The following is a 20,145-nucleotide window of genomic DNA, read 5'->3' as shown; positions in this document are numbered from 1 at the left end:
TCGATTTGCTTCTGTGGAGCCTGCCCTCCCAGAGCTCATTGCAGGCAGCATTCTACAGTAACTAACAAAAGTACTGAACACTTATGACGGGCCAGGCCTTTGCTAGGCAGGCAGGGATGCACAGGGCAGCCCGCCTGATGGAGCTGAGTACAGTGGGAGAGGAGTAGCTCAACAGTGACCCCGTGAGACCTGCTGTAGAGGAGAAGCAGCCATTGCTCTGGGAACATAGAGGAGGCAGCTAAGAGGGGAAAGGCCTGAAAGACGCCTCGAGGAGGCAGCTAAGAGGGGAAAGGCCTGAAAGACGCCTCCCAGATGAGATGGGGATAGTGCTTGCACTCAGCCGTAGGCATCAACGTTTGTTGGGTGGACAGAGGCAGGGAAAGCTGCTCCAGGTAGTGAGGACAGAATTTACTAGGCTCAACATAAAGGCTGGTGGGATTGGATTTGCTAGTTTGCCCACACCTCCGTGATATAAAACAAGGCATAAATATTCAGCTTGGGAGCAACAGTCGTGCCTTACAGAGTGCTGGCAGGTGGCACCAGCGTGGTCCGACTCACAAAGTACATGCTTGTTGGGTGGATTCACAAAGTGAGTGGATATTAGGAGGCCAGAAAGTTATTATAGGCGAGACACAGCTTTAAATGTAAAGCTGTTCACATTGAATTCCAAAGCATCTGGGCAAAGAAAATCCCAGTTTCAGAATGTTCCTGTATGCTGTGGAACTGGGCTCACTGCTTCAGTGAGGAATTCTGGCCTCTGCTAAGCTGATCCTCTTGGAGCTGGGTTCCCTGCATCCTGGTTGAGTGTTTGAGGTGATCTCCCCTCTCCTGTGCTCGAGACGCTGCGAAACGATCTGTCTTAGGGCTACTGAGGCGTCTCCCTGGATACCCTCCTGCTCATGCTTCTGCCACAAGGTCCCCTGACCCCACCATTAGTGTAGCAGGGACACCAAGGTTGCTACTGACACTCACAATGGGTACATCGTGACTTCCATACTGACCACTCAGGCCTCGGTGTAAATTTCCTTTCACATTTCACCCCAGCTGAAGACAGCCTCTGAGGGTGACTCTCACCTGATCTAACTTTTCTTTCTGCAGCCAAAGAACACAGTCACCCCACACAGAGGATTGACACGGCCTTTTGGGGCAATTCTCTCCCGCTGAAGAACTAAATTAGGAAGATCAAAATTCTCACACACAAGAAACTACATGGTTCTTAGGTCACACAAATGTGTACAGGGGGAGGTATTTATTTGCCAGTTGTAAACTCATCAATCCCCTAGACTCAAAGGGGTGCATATTTTTGAAGGAGCAGTCTGCTATTTAACTTCACCCAGGAAAGAAATGTGTCCGGTTAAGATGACCATCAGCTCTCCTAAAAGCTTTGGTGAGTGTTTTAGTCCATTTCTGTTGCTTATAACAAAATACCTGGAACTGGGTAATTTACAAGAAAACAAAATTTATTGCTTACAGTTTCTGAGGCTGGGAAGTCTAAAGTCCAAAAAACACAACTAGGTGAAGGTCTTGGTGGTGGTGACAGTGATGGCAGAGTATCACATTGTGAAAATGGTAGAGCAGAGAGTTCCTCACGCACTCTCCTTTTTAAAGCTCCCAAAACCACACCCAGGACCACCATTACTAATCCATTCACTACTGCACAGTCCTACAATCTAATCACGTCTTCAAGGCCCCACCTTTCATTTACCATAATAGGATCTCCCACCCTCAACAGTTACTGTGGGAATTAAGTTTTGGGGGGACAGTCAACCCAAGGGAGTGAGGAAGTAAAGATACTGTAATTTTGAAATAAAATCGAGAGGTTATAGCTAAAATGGAAATTCCATTTGTTTTGCCACTTCCATGAGAGTCTATCAGTATTACTTATTTTAGTATAAAGAAATAGGAGACTGGGGACCCTGTACCATCTGCCTCTCATCTCTCTTTCCACTAAGTGAGCTATCCGAAGCATCTCAGCAGAACAGAAGTATCAGTATAATGCCTGCACATGCCAATTAAATTATGAAGAAGAAAGAGGTTTAAATATATCACCCAGCTATTGGTTGTTGTCTTTTGAAAAGTTATTTTCCTTCAATATTTATAACATTCAAATGGACTGTTAGTAGATAACATCATGATGGTTAATGTTAATATTTCTTAGCATACTGCTTTCCTGTGATGTTCCCAACTTTTAAAACCTCACTGAAAATATTTTTAAAGCAAACAACAACAAAATCCAAAGTACTAAGCTAACAAGGAAACTTTCAGATCTTTTCATTTGAGGAAAGTCTTGATTATTTGGGGAAAAATCTCCATATGAATCATGGAAGTCACACATAAGAGAAGAATATGTAAATGATCAGTGACATGCTTATTTTTACTGGACACCCTACCACATGCCAGACACTGTTTTAAATGTTTTATACATCTGGCTCACTTATCAGTATCTCTCTTCCATTTTTAGAGGAGGAAACTGAGGCGCAGAGAGGTTAAGTAACTACGTCACAGGCTAAGAAGGGCTGAGACATGGATTTGAACCCAGCTGACTCTGGAGTATGTGCCATTACCTATGATAACATCTTGCCTGAAGATGAGCCATGTTCATTTTAGGAAATTTTATGCATTTAAAAAATTATATTTTACAAAAATATTTAATGATGAGAAAAGGCTCATAATACAGTGTTAAGTGCAGGAACAAAACTGTATATACACAATAACATTATAGGGGTGTGTGTGTGTGTGTAGATACACACATGTATGTGCACAGATATTCACATGCACCTCTACACGTGGAAAAAGACGTACTGTACTAGGCAGTAACCATCATGTTAGCAGTGGTTAGCACCTGGATGAAGGAATTACTGATGATTTTTATTTACTTTATATTTGTCCTCTTTCCCAAAGTTTTCCACCCTTAACAGATATGTTAACATATTTTTTTCACATATTAGTAAAACAGTATTTTAAAATCGGAGCTTCATAGATGTCAGCTGTTCAGAAAAACACTTGCCTACGATAATCCCTGGAGGTCCCATCGAACAAGGAGGTGCGTGGTGAGACCCCAGCCGATCTCTCCTCCCTTTCCAAATGGAAAGAAAAGAAATCAAAAGAAAATAAAAGAGAGGGGCGGGGGAGGGCCCGCCTTGTGCTCCCCGGGGCTTGTGCCTACTTTTCAGGGCCCAGAAGGATTACCCTGGGGGAGCCCCGGCTGCTCGTCAACAAGCTGCACCGTGCGGTCTACACTGCAATAACGGTGCGCTCAGCAAGGGTGAGGAGTGTCCGCAGGGTCGCCGCCGAGCGCTCCCGGGGGACCTCACGCCTGTCCCACATCCCGCTCGAGCGCTGCCCTCTGGGAATCACCCTCCCGCGCGGCCTCCGCACCCCGGGGCTTACCTGCAGGGACATGATGCGGGAGGTCGTGCAGCGGGTGCGCGGCAGCAGCTCGCAACGAGCTCANGGGCGCGGGAGGGCGGGGCGACTGCGGTTCCCCGCTGCCCCGGGCTCTGCAACTGGAAGGCGAAGGGAAGGGAGTTTAAATGAGTTTCTTGGCTCGCTCTTCCATTCTTTGTCAAGAAGTTGTTTGCAGGAAACCCAGAGAGTTCTCCCCAGGGCACAGACCTCACTTAGCATTCCCTCCTTCTGTCTCTCTGCTCTTCAAAACTCCTAGAAACCCGGACAGGAGCCGGCGTTCACGTCTCCCACGTCTCCCCCAGCATCTGCAGGCGCTGCTCATCTTGGATGAAAGAGGGCTGTGGTTTGCGTCTTTTCTCCTCTTTATGAAGCAAAAACACCTAAATTCTGAACACGTGCTGCAATCACCCTAACTTGTTTTTAATCCTGTTAAAGGCACAAGGCTGCGCGCCTGTTCAGTTTGACCCAGTTCTCGGGGGAGCAAAGCCGGGGTCACTCCAAGGCTGTAGACACACAGACTGGGGCTGTGAATCGCATCGTATTACATTTCCAAAGAACTGGAACCAGATTCTCCCGTCATTTGAGCGTTAAATTTCCAATTCTTCGTTTAAATAGCAGTATTCGTGGAGAACGGTGACTGGGAGAAGAGAAAATCAGTGTTAACAGTGGCTGAATTTGAACGTGTAGCAATGAGACCGGTGATGGAGAAGAAAGACCCCAAAAGTTTGTTTTCACATAAAATCACTTTTTGAAAATACTTGCTACTTATTAATGTAATTCTCTTGCGTGTTTTTTCTCCTCGAATTGGCTGAATTTGAACGTGTAGCAATGAGACCAGTGATGGGGAAGAAAGACCCCAAAAGTTTGTTTTCACATAAAACCACTTTTTGAAAATACTTGCTACTTATTAATGTAATTCTCTTGCGTGTTTTTTCTCCTCGAAAATATTTTCGTGGTGAAATCAATAAATTTCCAAGTAAAGGACAAAAGGTAAAAGTGAGGAAAACGTACTGAGCAGTTTTCTGGTTTTTGTTAAAGTCCTGGACCATGGGGAATGGGGGGCTGGAGGGAAGGTAGGGGTAAGGGACGGGGGTCTGTGAATGGCAAATGGCAGCTTCAGAACAGTGAATGCTCCCTCTGTTAGCCCAGCCATGGCTGCTGGGGAGAGCCCTGTCTATGTGAGTTTGAGCAGGGACAGACACACTGCACTGAGCTCCAATATCAGTCTGTATCTTCAGCTGAGACCTTTTGATATTACAGTCATTGTAAGAAACCAAAAGAGGGGAGGGAAAGTACCCTGTGCTCTGTTTTATTCTCTAAGTCTACAATGTTCTTTTAAGACCTCTTTTCCACGCATTTTCTTCTCTTGAGTTGCCCCCTCCTCCCCTTTCAGACTGACAGAGCCATGGGTGTCTTGTCTCAAGGAGCAAGAAGGAAGAAGACCCAATGGAATATTTGATGGGTGTCCTCCACCACTGTAATAATCTACCAGGTACAGTGAAAACTCACAGGTCAGGAGGTCTTAGGGAGTGAGTTGATTTGGATAGACAATGGAGTTTGATTTTTTACTATTTTATTAAATATTGATGATAAACCAATACACTTACATATATATACATTTTTTTTAAATGGCATATTTATGAACCATCAGTTTAAGAAAAGAACTATTACATTAAGCCTTAAAGCTTCTTGCGACCCTCCCAATTCCATCTCGTCCTATACTCCACATTCACTCATTCATTCATTCATTCAAATATTGATTGAGTACCCAGTATGAGCTAGGCACTGTTCTAGGTTCTTGAGAAATGTCAGTCAACAAGGGATGACAGATAACAAACACATCTAATATGTAAAATATGTGGTATCCCAGAAACCAAGTCAAAAAGCATACCAAGTCATACCTTGTCAAACAAGACAAGGACTGAGAATTAATAATTGGATCTAGGTACTGATAACATTAAGAGAAATTTTAATGCAGTGGTGGAGGTGGATGGTAAAGCCTGATTAGAGTGGGTTTAAGAAAGAACACAAGGAGCAATTATAGAAGAATTTTTTGGACTCCCTATTTGTTTATCACTCCACCAATACTATACAAACTGTCTCAGTCATTAAATTCTCCCCATTTTTTTTTTTTTTCAGGAAGGGCTGTTTCTGGCATTTTGCTCTTCCATATAAACTTTAGCATCCATGGGTCAAGTTTCATACGCAAAAAAAAATGTTGAATTTTTCTTGGAATTGCATTGAAACTCTGTGTCAGTTGGGTGGTGGTAAAGGGTTGATATCTTTATGACAGAGTTCTACTATTCATGAATATCATATATCTTTTTCAATAGTTGTTTTATTTAATGTTTTCAGATAAAGTTTTCTTCTTTTCCCCATTGAAGGTCTTGCACATTTCTTGTACATTTATTTCTAAGTAACATTGTAATTGTTGATGTAGATGGAGTCGTACAATTTTTTCATTATTTATCTGTTACTGGAGTACAGAAAAGAAATTGACTTTTGTATATTGACTCTTTATCCAGCAGACTTAATAAATCTTTTTAACTTTAATTATTTTCGTTAATTATTTCTGCTTTTCTCTATAGCAAACATATAGTCTATGAATAAAGTCACTTTCTTTTCTTTTTTTTTTTTTTTGGCAGCTGGCCAGCATGAGGATCTGAATCCTTGACCTTAGTGTTATAATACCGCACACTAACCAACTGAGCTAACCGGCCAGTCCTAGACAGTTTCATTTCTTCCTTCCCAGTCCTCACAATTTTTTTTCTTTTCCTTGCCTTGCTACACTAGCTGGGACTAGCCAAGGAAAAGGAGTAGAAATAGTGGGCACCCTTATCTTATTCCTTACATGTAGCACTTTCAGTGTTTCACCATTAAATGTGATGTTTACTGCAGTGGTTAGATTTTGTTGTGTGTGTGTAAACATATATATATATATATATATATATATATGCATGTAGCACTTTCAGTGTTTCACCATTAAATGTGATGTTTACTGCAGTGGTTAGATTTTGTTGTGTGTGTGTAAACATATATATATACACACACACACACATATATGTATTTACTATGTCAAAGAAGTTCCTTCCTACTTGTAATTTAGTAAGAATTATTAATATGGATGGATATTGAATTTCACCAAAAGATTTTTTATGTCTCCGTTAGGATGATCATATATGTTTCTCCTTTGGTCTTTTATAGGGGTGGCTTCCAGTAATTGATATTCAATTGTTAAACAAACCTTGCGTTCCCGATTCATGCCAACTTAATTTTGAGAAAATGTCTTTTCAAATATACATTACTGGATTGTTTGCTATATTTTGGATTTTTTTTTTTTTGCATCCTTGTTTATGAATGAGGTTAGTTTATAACTTCCCTTTATTGGACTGTTCATTATGATTCTTTAGTGCCATAATTATGCTAGCACATAGAACAAGTTGGGAATGCACCCTGCAGGTTCTGTATTCCGAAACAGGTTTTGCAGAATGGAGAAAAGTACAGGAGAAAAGGTCCCATAGCAGCCAATGATATTTGGGCTGATTTTCCTCTTACTGCCTCCCTCCGTTCCAATCCCTGAGGTTAAAGCTCACTTTCAAAGCACACAGGAAGCTTAGCTGCCTATCCCATCCACTCTCAAGCTGTTGGAGTGAGCAGGACTGAAGCCATGTTGGGACCTAAAACTACCTGGGCTCTAAAGGATTTTAAAAAGACATAGTTTATTTCTTAGCATGCATTTCTCTGAGTTCCCTCTTTTCCCACAGTTATTTGATATTTTGAACCTTGGTATGAGGCAAGATGACAATATTTGCATGAATGTAAAGTTGGTTTCCACTCAGCCTGGAGCTGCAGACTTGCCACGAGGCACATACTATCCAAGCCCTGAGAAACCAAGGAAGACATCCATAAAGCTATGCTGATTCCACCCTGGATCAGGACCCTGAGATAAGAGCAAGGATGGGAGCAGAAACCAGATGGAATTTTGGCAAGAACTTGCACATGGCTCCTTGCACAGAACCCCCACAGCTCACGTCCCCCTTCCTCCTGCTCTTTATTTTCCATGTTCCATTCCCTCATCCCCCTCCATAAAAACCCCTCAGTAAATCTGAGTCTTGGAGATGGTTTTAGTCTGGCCCTTCTCTTCCAGGTTTTCCAGAGAGATGGGTCAGCCTAACATCTCTTTTCAGGTCACCAGTATTTCTGAATAAAACTGACTTCCATTGTCACCAACATTTGACTTTTGGGTTGTTTGCTTTTTGTTTGGAGGCAGACAGATGGACCTGGGTTCAGTAACAAGATTTTGGGGAGCCTCAGCCAGGAGCCAAGTGCCCCCCTGTATTACAACCTGCAGCCAGGATATGCACCCTGAAATACAAACAGCATTGTGCACTCGCCCTTGGGTTCACATTTCAGTGCCATCCTGGCTCTGTTGTGATAAACTCCAAATTACTTTTTGGCATCAGAAGTGGCTCTAGGGCTACTGACACAGTCAGTAAAAATCACTGTATTAGTCAGTTTTCTGTTGCTTATAACAGAATACTTGAAACCAGGTAATTTATAGGAAAATGAAATTTATTTCTTACAGTTTCAGAGGCTGGGAAGTCTAAGTCAAGGGGGAGCATGTGGTGAGGGCCTTCTTCTTGGTGGGAGGTCCCTACAGAGCCCCCTGGCAATGCAGGGCATCACATAGTGAGGGCTGAGCGAGAACATTTTCATGTGCTCTCCTTATAAAGCCACCAGTCCACATCCATGATAATCCATTAACCCGTTAATGGATTAATACACTCATGAGGTCATAGCTGTCATGATACAATCACCTCCTAAAGGCCCCACCTTTCAAGACTGCAACATTGGGATCAAGCTTCCACATTAGCTTTGGAGGAGACAAACATTCAGACCACAGCAGTCACATATGAGATTGCCCGAGAAGAAACTTTTAAAGGTTCTGACATGTTACCAAACTGCCATCTAGAAAAAGCACCTCCCCTCCCCAACAAGCTTGGAAAAACCAATGGTAAAAGCACTGCACACATCTGGAGATACTCAGTAGGTCTCTGTAGTTTTGTCTAGGTGGGGGCACAGCAGCCGGCCCTCATGTCTCCCTGGAGGCTCCTGGCAGCTTTTGAAAGGTGAAGCTATGGTTATTTTGAAGGTGTTGCTTTTGAAGGCAGCTACCCACTTAAATGGAACTCCATTGAGCAGCCATCCTTTAGATACCTCCGTTCTCCCTTGCATGGATTCTGCTGGGCCCAGGGTGCCTGCCCTGCATGCACAGCAGCGTGCTTTTCTTGCTCAGCTCACACTGGCCAGTCTCCTCTACCTTTTCCTTGATCTCCATAAAGCTCATGGTCTTCATATTCCATGTCAAGTGTAATGAGCATGGCTTGGCCTCCCCACATTTTTTTTTTTTTTTTGTCACTACCTCTGCTGCCCACTACATAAGGTTTGAATGTCTTCCCTCAATCTTTTCTTTTCAGGCACATTCAGGTTCCTTCTGGCAAACCTGTAACACAGATGTCTCCATGTGAGCTTGAACCTGAACCTGCAGAAGCTCTCAATGGCTCCACGCTGACCTTGATTGTTGTCAGAGGAAGAGAGTGGGGTCACACAATTGGGCAAATTCTGCTGGCTGCACACCAGTTGCAGGTGCCCAGGTGGGTGGGAGTTTCCTTTGGACACACCTGGAGAGAAACTGGTTCCTTCTGAGGCCTCACCACTTTGCTGATGTGTGGGCAGAAGAGGAGGCTGCAGGGACATGCTTGGGGGTTGTGCTGGGCTGGGGCACCTCACAGGTTCCCTGCATGGGGTGCAGCCCCAAGGCAAACTTGGATTCCTGCTGAAGGTGGGTATTGCTGGGGAGACTAGGGGGTGGGGGGGAGGCAAAGGTCATGGAGGCCCAGTTAGGCTGTCTTTCCCCTTCTGCTTGTGGCCTGGTTAAGGCTAGCTGGCTCCAAAAGTGGGAATTCCTGCATTGACATATGCTGGTGGAGGGGTCCCAGTTAGTGGAGGTAAGGTCGTCTCCTTCCTCTGCAGGCCAGATAGGGGCCTGGCAGGCACCTGGCTTTACTCCTGCCCTTACACCTTGACTCCTGGTCCTCCTTAGGTGACTCACTTTCTGCACTGCTCCTCAAGGTCGTCTCCTTCCTCTGCAGGCCAGATAGGGGCCTGGCAGGCACCTGGCTTTATTCCTGCCCTTACACCTTGACTCCTGGTCCTCCTTAGGTGACTCACTTTCTGCACTGCTCCTCTGAGTATTCTCAGAACAGGAATTAGAGGTGGGAATAGCCAGTTCCACCACTGGGGGTTGGTAGGATGCTCTGCTGCACTTTGTGACAAGAGGAAGGTGTGCTGCAGTTGGTCTGATCAGCTGAAGCCTGGGGCTCCAGGGCGATGATGTCATCCTCATGACCCACATGCACCCCTGGACCCTTCGTGGAGGGCTGTAAAGTGCCTCTCTTGCTGGGGTTAACAATGAGAAATTTCTTGAGCAGTCTATGGACATGTAGAAGAGAATATGGTATATTCCACTGAGTATCCATCTGCAGCTCCTCAAAGTTCTGTCCATGAAAAGTCAGGGTTCTGCTGACCAGTGTATACAGCATGAGTCTCAGATGTCTGCCATCCAACATGGGTCCATCTCACTTTTCGCCCTGGAAGAGTTCCAGGGCAGCATAAGGGGGACTGCCCCAGAAGGTGTCCAGCCTGTTGCCAAAGTTGAATTTGTTGCTGAAGCCAGAGTCTTCAAACCTGATGCTCATGTCATAATCCAAGAGCAGGTTTTTGGCCTCTAACGCTGTGAACAGTACACTTCTGGTGGCAGGATTCCACAGACACTACCTGGTAGAATTTACCCCAGGCTTCTGTTTCTTGCACACTTCCATGAGCCACTAGGTACTCCATACCTCTCTTCCACTACGGTATTCCGTGGAAAGACAGGTGTTGCCTTGATCTCTATCACTTCAAACATATGTTTGGATGATTCAAGACCTTCAAGATTCTTACTCTGTGGAGTTGTCTCTCGAGGTTGGAAGAGGTCTGCTGAGTCTTATTAATGATCTCTTTGGCTACCTTTTTTGCAGTCAGGATGTGCCGGGCCAACTTCAGCTTGGTTGAGTCACACTTGGCGATGGCCTTGAGGAACTGGTGGTGGCTGATATGAGTCTCCTCTGTGGAGGAAATGGCTGAGAGGCCTTGCAGCAAGTTGTATTTTCTGCTGGGCTTGAAGTCAAGGTGTCCCCAGGTCAATTTAAAATTGGGAAAGCTGGTGAGGAACTTGATTCAAATCACTTCAAAAGAAAATCACTTCCAGGGGCCGGCCCGGTGGCGCACTGGATAGTGCGCCGCTTGGGAAGCACGGCGGCGCTCCCGTCCGAGGGTTCGGATCCCATGTTTTCAATTAGATAATGGCATTGTGGGTGAAAGCAAGTGTTCCCAGTGAAGAGCCCTGGATTGTGGATAAGAAAAGGATCCCATGTATAGACTGGTTCCCGCTCACTGGTTGAGCGAGGCGTGGGAGCAACACCGAGGCTTGCGATCCCGTTGCCGGTCCCCGGTCCAGTACGGGGGCAACACTGAGGGTTGCGATCCGTTGCCGGACACGGAAAAAAGACAAAAGACAAAAAAAAAAAAAAAAGAAAAAAAAGAAAATCACTTCCAGGCTGGCCGATTAGCTCAGCTGGTTAGAGTGTGGTTCTGATAACACCAAGGTTCAGGGTTCGATCCCTATACCAGCCACAAGCCAGAAAAGAAAAAATAAATCACTTCCAAAGTCCACCTGACAAACTGATCTTTATAATGAAATCAAAACACAGTGCCAGACAAACACAAAAATAAATAAAAGCAAATACTAATGAACTAAATAAGAGAAAGGAGAAAAAAAGAAGTTTAAAATGAAAAAAATGAGATTAAGAATAGAATAAATAAAATGAAAAATAAGAAAAAAAAGGATAGTAAAAAAAATGAGAAAAAAGGTAAAAATTGACAGCAAACAAAATAGACAGAAAAACCACAATGCTATGAAGGAAACTTTGGTTATTTTCTCAGGTCACTGAAAACCAGCTTGATGAGCTAGAAGAATCAAAGGCTAGGCCCAGCCGGGTGCTTAAAACAGAGGCTTGAAATTTCAGAACAGTGGCTCTTTACGAGGCCACAGCAAGACATGGACCTATCAAAACGAGATAATCCACAGTGATTTCCTCACTTTCTGGACTCTAAAATGCTCTTTTAAATTTTAAATTTACACTTTTAAACAAACCGTTGAGGACTCCATAGACTTTTTTGTTTATATGGGTTACAGCTCTCAATATTAACCTTTATTTGAAATGAAAACCTGTATAATGCTTCTATGGCTTTTTCATTTCTAGTTTGAAAAACCGTAATAATTTGTGGCTTTTAAAGAGCTCATAATACCTATGCTTTTTTTAAAAAAAAGCTATAAAAGAAGCAAACTGCAGTTTTCCTAGGTCAGACTTTTTAATTTCAAATATAGATTAAAATTTCTGCCCCCGTTATATTCTTTCCTGCTTTGTAAAATTTCTGCGATTTTACCATATTATTTTACTTGTCACTAATCAAAGATACCAGCTTTTCCCATAAATCCAAGTGGCTTAAAATGTTAGTATTTGCTTTTGTTTACTTTTATGTTTGGCATTGTGTGTTTGATTTTATTATAAAGATTAGTATATTAACTACAATGATATGGTTATCCAGTTCTGGTTTTGTGTGATTGGTCGAATTTGTTTATGGTGTGATTGTTCTAAACATCTGTCAGTGATAAATATTCACAAGTATGAAGAATGGTAATCGATGTCAGAGAAAAAAGTCATACTTGTGTTGTTTACAATAAATGGATCTGTTAGTGTTACCAGATTAATTACAGATGGGTCTGAAGGGAGAATTCCAAAACAGGAGTCTTACTAATTTCTGACTAAACAATGATGTCAAATCACTTATACATTAGTAAAGTTATAAAATCAGGAATGGCATGATGTGGAATTAATGATTACAGTGCTGGTGATTATATGTAATATAATTAATAAATTATATTACTTTAGATGAATAAATAATTTTCTACAACAAACACATTCTAATAAATATAACTTTGAATCAAACACAAATGACTAATACTTGTATTACTATTTCCCATAACAAATGAATAAGGATAGCCTAGAGACGATGGATTATATTTCACATAATTTCAAAATTAGGATGTCTGAAGGGGACTCCTTGCAACAAAACCAGCCAGGACAATTTCATTATAACAAGTTTCTGTAAAAGTATTGCTATGAGTTAAGTGTGTCTGCCAAAAGCTCATGTATGGGAAACTTGACCCTCACTGTAACAGTGTTAAGAGGGTGGGAAACCCAATTGTGGTATTAAAGGTGGGGCCTTTAAAAAGTAATTACATTGTGAGGACTGTACCCTCATGAATGGATTAATCTATTGATGGTTTAATGGGTGGTCATGGGCATGGTTATGATGGGTTTATAAGGAGAGCGAGTAGAAAGTTAGCTCACCCTTTCTCAGTCCATTCTTGCCATGTGATACCTTGGTCACCATGGGACTCTGTAGAGTTCCCACCAAGTAGAAGGTCCTCACCAGATGTAGCCCTTGGGCCATGGACTTCCTAGCCTCTAAACTGTAAGAAATGTATATCATTTCTTTATAAATTACCCAGTGTCAAGTATTCTGTTAAAAGCAACAGAAACAAATTAATACAAGTATATATCTGCCAGAGGGCACTGTTAACTCAACTTGGCTTAATATTTATATTTTTAGAACCTTCAGAGTAAAAGTTTATAGGCATCTTCTAGCTTTTACCCAACCTGACAAAACATAATGTCTAGCTCAGGGCTTTATCTTCTCAAGCACTACTGTCAATAATCTCCTATTTATTTAGTGTTCTTCATTAAATGTATGGAATTTGTAGACTTTGGTTTTAATTGTAATGTCTAGCCAAAGCTGAATTAAAGTACATAGGGCTTATAATTTTGTTTCTACTCTGCTCTTTTGGTTATAATATTGTGTGCATTTACATATTAATGTCCACTTAACATATTCTGTGATTGAACTCAAGCAAAATATCTCCCTACTGGGGATATCATTGGTTCCCTCACTGCAGCCATTTCTCCCTTCTTGTTTGTCAACAATTCCACTTATGTTCAGTTATGGAGCCTTAATATGCTCAACGAAGGTGGGTCCATTGCCAGGAGAAGAATCATAATTGGCCTACACCAGTCTTGTTTGCTCACTTACCTTTGCCAGTGATTGGTTTAGGTGTAGGCATGTAAGCATTTCTGGCCAATGAGCTGTAAAGGGAACTATGTTAGGGCTTCTTAGAAATATTTTTCTCTCTGATTAAAAGAAAGAAATGCTGGAAAAACTTACTGCCTTACACAATGTGATTGTGTAGAATGTAATGAGCTGTGACATCTAAATTGTAGCCTTGAGAAGACAACATTCTGAGGATGGCAAAAGGGAAATATAGAAAGCCCTTGGGTTTTGGATGAAATACGTGTAGCCAAATGAGCCAGTCCTGGAAAACCTCCAGACTTCAATGACGGAAAACAACCACCATCAAGTATATCACTTCTAGTAGGATACTTTGTTACCTGCAGACCAAAAGGGTCCTGATCTCTAAAACTGGGTGAAAATACATGCATCTTTTTTTTTCAATGTGAATTGTACTATGAAGAAAAAGCATGTTTTTGTACAACAGCTGAGTGCTCTACATCTTTTTTGAGGCCAGTAGGGTCGTTACTGTGCTCTAGGCTAGGGCTTCTTGTTTAATGAGGGATTGCCTACGTGTGAAGCCAAAGACGAGCACTTCTTTCTGGTGGTAAAATATACATAATGTGAAATTTACCATTTTAACCATTTTAAGTATACAATCCAGTGGCATTAAGTATGACTGCAATATTGCATAACCATTACCACTATTTCCAAAACTTTTAATCATCCCAAACAGAAACTCTGTAACCATTAAGCAATAACTCCCCATCCACCCATACATCCTAGCCCTTGGTAACCTCTATTCTACCTTGTCTCTATAAATTTGCCTTCTAGGTACCTCAAATAAGTGTAATCATACGGTATTTGTCCTTTTGTCACTGGCTTTTTCCACTTAGCATAATGTTTTTCAAGATTTAGCCATGTTGTAGCATTTATCAGTACTTCATTCATTTTTATGGCTGAGTAATATTTCATTTGTAGATATGTATCATGTTTTGTTTATCCATTAATCTGTTGATGGACACTTAAGTTGTTTCCACCTTTTGGCTATTGTGTCTAATGCTGCTGTGAACGTTGGCATACAAGTATCTGCTGAGTCCTTGCTTTCAATTCTTTTGGGTATACACCTAGGAGTGGAATTGCTGGGTCAAATGGTAATCCTGTGTTCAGTTTTTTGAGTAACTGCCAACATGTTTTCCACAGCAGATGCACAATTTTACAAACCTGCCAGCAATTTAGGATGGTTCCAATTTCTCCATGTTCCTACCAACACTTCTTACTTTCCATATTTGTTTGTTCATTTGCTTTTTAATAATAGCCATCCTAGTGGATATGAAGTGGTATCTCACTGTGGATTTGATTTGCATTCCCTATGACCAAGGATGTTGAGCATCTTTGCATGTGTTTATTGGTCATTTGTATATCTTCTCTGGAGAAATGTCTATTCAAGTACTTCACTCATTTTTTGAATTTTTTTTTATTGTTGACTTGGAGTTTATATATTTATATAATATATATATATATATATATTCTGTATATTAATCCTGTATCAGATATATGATTTGCAAATTTTTTCTCCCATTCTGTGGTTTGTCTTTTCATTCTATTGGTAGTGTACTTTGATGTACAAAATGTATTAATTTTGATGAAGATCTAATTAATCTATTTTTTTCTTTTGTTGCCTGTGCTTTTGGTGTCATATCTGATCTATCATTGCCAAATTTAACGTCATGAAATTTTCCCCTATGTTTTCTTCTAAGAGTTTTATAGTTTTACTTTTTTAAACTCTCCCTAGTAATTATTGTTGTGCAGCTAGCATTTTTTAAATTTAAATTTAATTTTTATTTTTTAACTTTTTACTATGAAAAATTTAATACTTATACAATAAATCTGGCTATAGCAAACATCAACTCATGGCTAATCTTATCTTATTTGTATCTCCCACTCACTTTCTGCCTTCCCACTGGATTATTTTGAGTAAATCCCTGTATCATAGCATCCATCTTTATATATTTCAGTGTGTGTCTCTAAAAGAAAAGAACTCTTTTATAAAAGATATAACTGCAGTATATAATCACATTTAAAAAATCAATAATTCTTTGATATAATCAAACATTAAACATGTTTAAGTTTCTCCAATTCTCTCCCCTTCCCCCTTTCTTTCTTACAATTGATTTGTTACATCAGGATCCAAACAAGTTCTGCTTGTTGCATTGATTGCTATGTCAGCTGTCCCTTAAGTTTCTTTTAAACTATAGGTTCCCCTTTATCTGATTTTTTACCCTTTACACCATAAAATTTCCCAAGGTCTGGATTTGCTGGCCTCATCCCAGTAGTATCATTTAACTGTTCCACCATCCCTTGCATTTCCTGATGATTGGTTGATGGATCCTGAGGCTTGGTCTCACACAGGTTAGATTTGGCTTTAGGGGTATATGTTCTTACTGCAAGAGGCCCATTATGTTTGATCATCTCTCTGTGATGTTAGCAGTCATTGATGATCATTTGCTAGATCCATTATTTCAAGAGAGGTTTGCAAAATACCATATATTCTAATTATTTTATTCTCTCTTTATTTACTAGCTGGAATATTTCACTAGACAGAAATGTTCCCTCCTCATCTATTTATGGTTATCCTGAGGAACAACTCATATAGGAAAGACAGGATAAAACCTTGACTCTTCTCTTTTACTTACTAGTTTTAGAAAAATGAATTGTTTCCTTACCATCTTCCAAAGAGATTGAGTTTGTTTTTGTTTCATTGTCATTATGGTTTTTTTGTTGTGATAACATTTAGTTTCTGTTTCTTGTTTGCACTTTTGTTCTACCAGTGGGTTTCGTTCTTTCTTGTGTATTTGTGGTAATGATTATTGTTTTTCAGATTTCAGATGAAGGACTCCCTTGAGGATTTCTTGCAGGTCTGGTTGTGTGGTGGTGAACTCCCACAGTTTTTGTCTGGAAAATACACTATTTCTCCCTCATTTCTGAAGGATAGCTTTGCTGGGTATAGTATTCTTGGCTGGTAGTTTTTCCCTTTTAGTATGATGAATATATCATCCCATTTTCTTCTGACCTGTTGCATTTCTGTTGCGAAGTCTCTTGTTAGTCTGATAGGGGATCCCTTACAGGTGACTTGATGCTTTTCTCTTGCTGCTTTTAAGATTCTTTGTATTTGAGCTTTGCCCATTTAACTATATGGTGTCTTGGAGAGGATCTTTTTGGGTTGAATCTGTTTGGGGATCTTTGAGCCTACTGTATCTGAACATCCATATCTCTCCCTATACCTGGGAAGTTTCCTGTTATTATTTCATAAAATATGTTTTCCAGGCCTTTTCCTTTCTCCTCCTCTTCTGGAACATCCATGTTTCGAGTTTTTGTGTGCCTAAGGTTGTCTGCTAGCTCTCTTAGATTTTCATTTTAAAAAAAATTGTTTTCCTTCTTTTTTGTACAGCTGGATTGTTTTGAAAAGACTACCTTCATGATCAGAACTTTTTTCTTCTGTTTGTTCTAGCCCGCTGCTTAAGCTATTGGCTGTGTTTTTTATTTCTTTGAGTGAATCATTCAGTTCCATGAGTACTGAGTGAATCTTTCATTCTAGGAGTTTCTGCTACATTCTTTTAAAGATATTAATCTCTTTGTATATTTCCTCCTTTATATCCTGTAATTTTTTTTGTCATTTAATTATGTTGTTTAACTGAATCTTCTCATGTGTCAGTGAGTTTCCTTAAGATTTTTTCCTTGGAATTCCTTTTTAGTCATTTCAAGGGTTTCCTGCTCTATAAGGTGTGTTATTTGAGAATTACTGTATTCCTTTGGTGGTGTCATTTTTTTTTTTTTGTATGTCTAGTATTTTGTATTTCCAGACACATTGTGTCAGGTCATCTGGTACTATTTCCAGACACATTGTGTCTGGTCATCTGGTAGAGCAGTTGCTTCTTCTACTACTCTGGAGTGGGCTTTGAGGAGACATCGTCTTCTTTTTCTGTTCTCCACTCGTGACTTTGTGTCAATTTAGTTGAGTGTGTGGTGGGCTGCCTGCATGGTGGCTGTGGCAAATGCTGTGGCATCAAGCTGCTTTTGTGGCAGCTATGGCTGTGGTGTGCTACCCACACAGAACTAGTGTTTTTGGTGTGCTCCTTGGCTACTTCTGGACAGGGGATTCTGCCCTCAGTTCCTGCCTAGGATCCTCGGCATGCTCCTTCTATAATTTTACTTCTTAAGTTTAGGTCTTTGATTCATTTCAAGTTTATTTATGTATTAGGTGTAAGTAACAGTGTGACTTAATTCTTTTGCATGTAGATGTTCAGTTTTTTCTGTATCATTTGTTGAAAAAACTATTCTTTTCTCATTGAATGGTCTTGGCCCCCATGTAGTAAATTAATCAACCACAGATGCAAGGGTTTATATCTGACCTCTCTATTCCTTTGATCTATATTTCTTTATGCCAATATCACACTGTTTTAGCTACTACAGCTTTGTAATAAGTTCTAAAACCAGAAACTGTGAGTCCTCCTTTACAACTGTTGCAGCTACTTGAGACCCCTGAGACCCCATATCAATTTTAGAATAGGTTTTTCTATTTCTGTGAATACCACCCACTGGCATTTTGATGTGGATTGCATTGAATCTTAAGACCACTTTGGGCAGAATTCTCAAGATGAACACTTATTAACCCTGGCTGTGGAGTCAGTCACCTGGAAGGAAAGTCACAAACCCAAATCTGATGCTTGATTCCCACCACCAGAGATTTTGATTTAACAGTTGTGGGGTGGGGCCCAAACCATAGGAATTATGCAGCTAGGGTTGTGCTCACATCTAAAATATTAACTTAGCTCTCCTTCTTAGAATAGTCTGAATAATATATGTAGTCCTCCACCATAATGCAGGTCCTGTTGACCTTTCCAACCTCATCTCTCACTGCTTTCTTTCCTCACAGGCATGCACACTCTACCCCTGTAGGTAACTGCACCACTTTAAGTTCCCTTTTCTCCAGGTTTATAACTGCCACACTACTCTCTGGAATGCTCTTCCCCAACCTTCTTAACTGGCCAACACCTCTTTCAAGACTCAGCCTAGATAGCACCACCTCCATGAAGCCTTCAGGACAAGAAACATCCTTAGTGTGGTCTACGATCCTCTAGCCACCTCTCCTCTCCTTTCCTTTTCTCTCCTCTTCCTCTCACCTTCCTTCAAAGGACTCCTGCTCCACTAGGTCTCCCTGCTGTTCTAACAGGCCATGCACCCTCCTGTCTTTGGGCCTTTATCTCAGAACACTGTTCCTTGGGTGTCTGCCTGGCTCAATGCTTCCCTTTCTCCAGGTCTTTTCTCAAATGTTACCTCTCAGTGAGGCCTTTTGTCACCCCATCCCAGCATCCCCTTCCTCCTTTCCCTGCTTTATTTTTTTTTTTTGATAGCACTTGTAATCATCTGACATACTACATTTTTTTTTTTACTTTTCTTGTTTATTGTCTGTCTCCTCTACAAGAATTTTGTTCAGCTCACTGCTTTATTCCTAACATTCAGAGTTCAATGAATATTGTACCTATTGAAAAAAGAAATGGAGGGAAGGAAAAATGGTTTCTTCGTTCTTATGTACCTGCCATCTAGCACATTGTGTGACATGTTAAGATGCTCAATAAATATTGTTGAACAACAAAGTAGAGTGTTATTTATATTTTTTCACCTGATATAGATATATATACACATATGTACATATTTCTATCTTAAAAATGCTTCTCAACCATCCTGCTCATATTGCTTCAGAGAAAATTATGTGGGAATTTAATTCATATAAATATCTATACTTTAAATAATTCTAGAATTTTTTGTGGCATATTTTGAACATACTTGTAGCCCATTTTATGTCATGTACACATTTTATTTCCATCATTGGCACTGGTTATTTAGGACCTATGGAAAAATCTAAAGCCTAACATCATATTAGGACTCTTGCCTCAAAAAAAAAAAAATTGCTGTGGCCCTAAAACTGCTCTAAAAAACAACCTATTAGAGAGAGAAAAAGAGAGAAAGAAAAGAAAGCGAATCCCAGACTAGCCTTATGATCATATGATTTAAAGTCTTTCAAATTTTCTTTTTTTTAATAGAACAGCTCTGCCAAAGCCCCTGACAACTTTGAATGTCTTCATATAGCCACATGAGAAGGTCTGACTGCAGTTTGACCCAACTCTTGGCTGAATAACCATCAATTTCTCTTGGAGCTTCCCTATCTTGTGGGAGACCCTCACAAGAGTGTTTCTCATCCATTTCCCTAGTCTCAGTTAAGACTAGGGCTTACCATTTCCTCCCCCTTATTCCTTTCCCCCCACAATGAGCTCCACCTTAGGGTACAGCTGCAGGCTTCTGTGTAAGTGTATAGAACTGCTTGCTGAAGTTTAGAGTTGGTTCCTTAATGCTGAATAAGCCAGCACTCATAACACCTGTAGAACTAGGCCTCCAGAACTAGGGATGTTGTCCCATGGGATTAGGGGTGGAGGGAGTTAACATCAT

The 20,145-nt window shown here is 40.8% G+C and overlaps 2 protein-coding genes across 2 annotated transcripts in view; both read right to left on the bottom strand.

Annotated features, from left to right (window-relative positions):
- The window catches only part of ACBD7 (acyl-CoA binding domain containing 7), a gene marked incomplete at its 3' end in the record, with an annotated part of 6,408 nt that extends 3,006 nt beyond the window's left edge, over nucleotides 1-3,402 (bottom strand). Inside the window, exon 1 of the mRNA XM_008591581.1 lies at nucleotides 3,391-3,402. Coding sequence (XP_008589803.1) covers nucleotides 3,391-3,402 — 12 coding nt within the window. The remainder of the gene's footprint in view (nucleotides 1-3,390) is intronic.
- A 6,275-nt stretch (nucleotides 3,403-9,677) lies between these two features.
- LOC103607033 (serine/threonine-protein kinase MARK2-like) overlaps nucleotides 9,678-20,145 on the bottom strand; it is a 13,939-nt gene continuing 3,471 nt past the window's right edge. The window contains 3 exon segments of the mRNA XM_008591582.1: nucleotides 9,678-10,200; nucleotides 10,202-10,320; nucleotides 10,411-10,574. Coding sequence (XP_008589804.1) covers nucleotides 9,678-10,200; nucleotides 10,202-10,320; nucleotides 10,411-10,574 — 806 coding nt within the window.

Source organism: Galeopterus variegatus, unplaced genomic scaffold (genome assembly GCF_000696425.1).
Source record: "Galeopterus variegatus unplaced genomic scaffold, G_variegatus-3.0.2 Scaffold7056, whole genome shotgun sequence".
NCBI lineage: Eukaryota > Metazoa > Chordata > Mammalia > Dermoptera > Cynocephalidae > Galeopterus > Galeopterus variegatus.
Note: the sequence above shows the minus strand (reverse complement) of the source record. Positions and strands in the feature narration are given on the sequence as shown.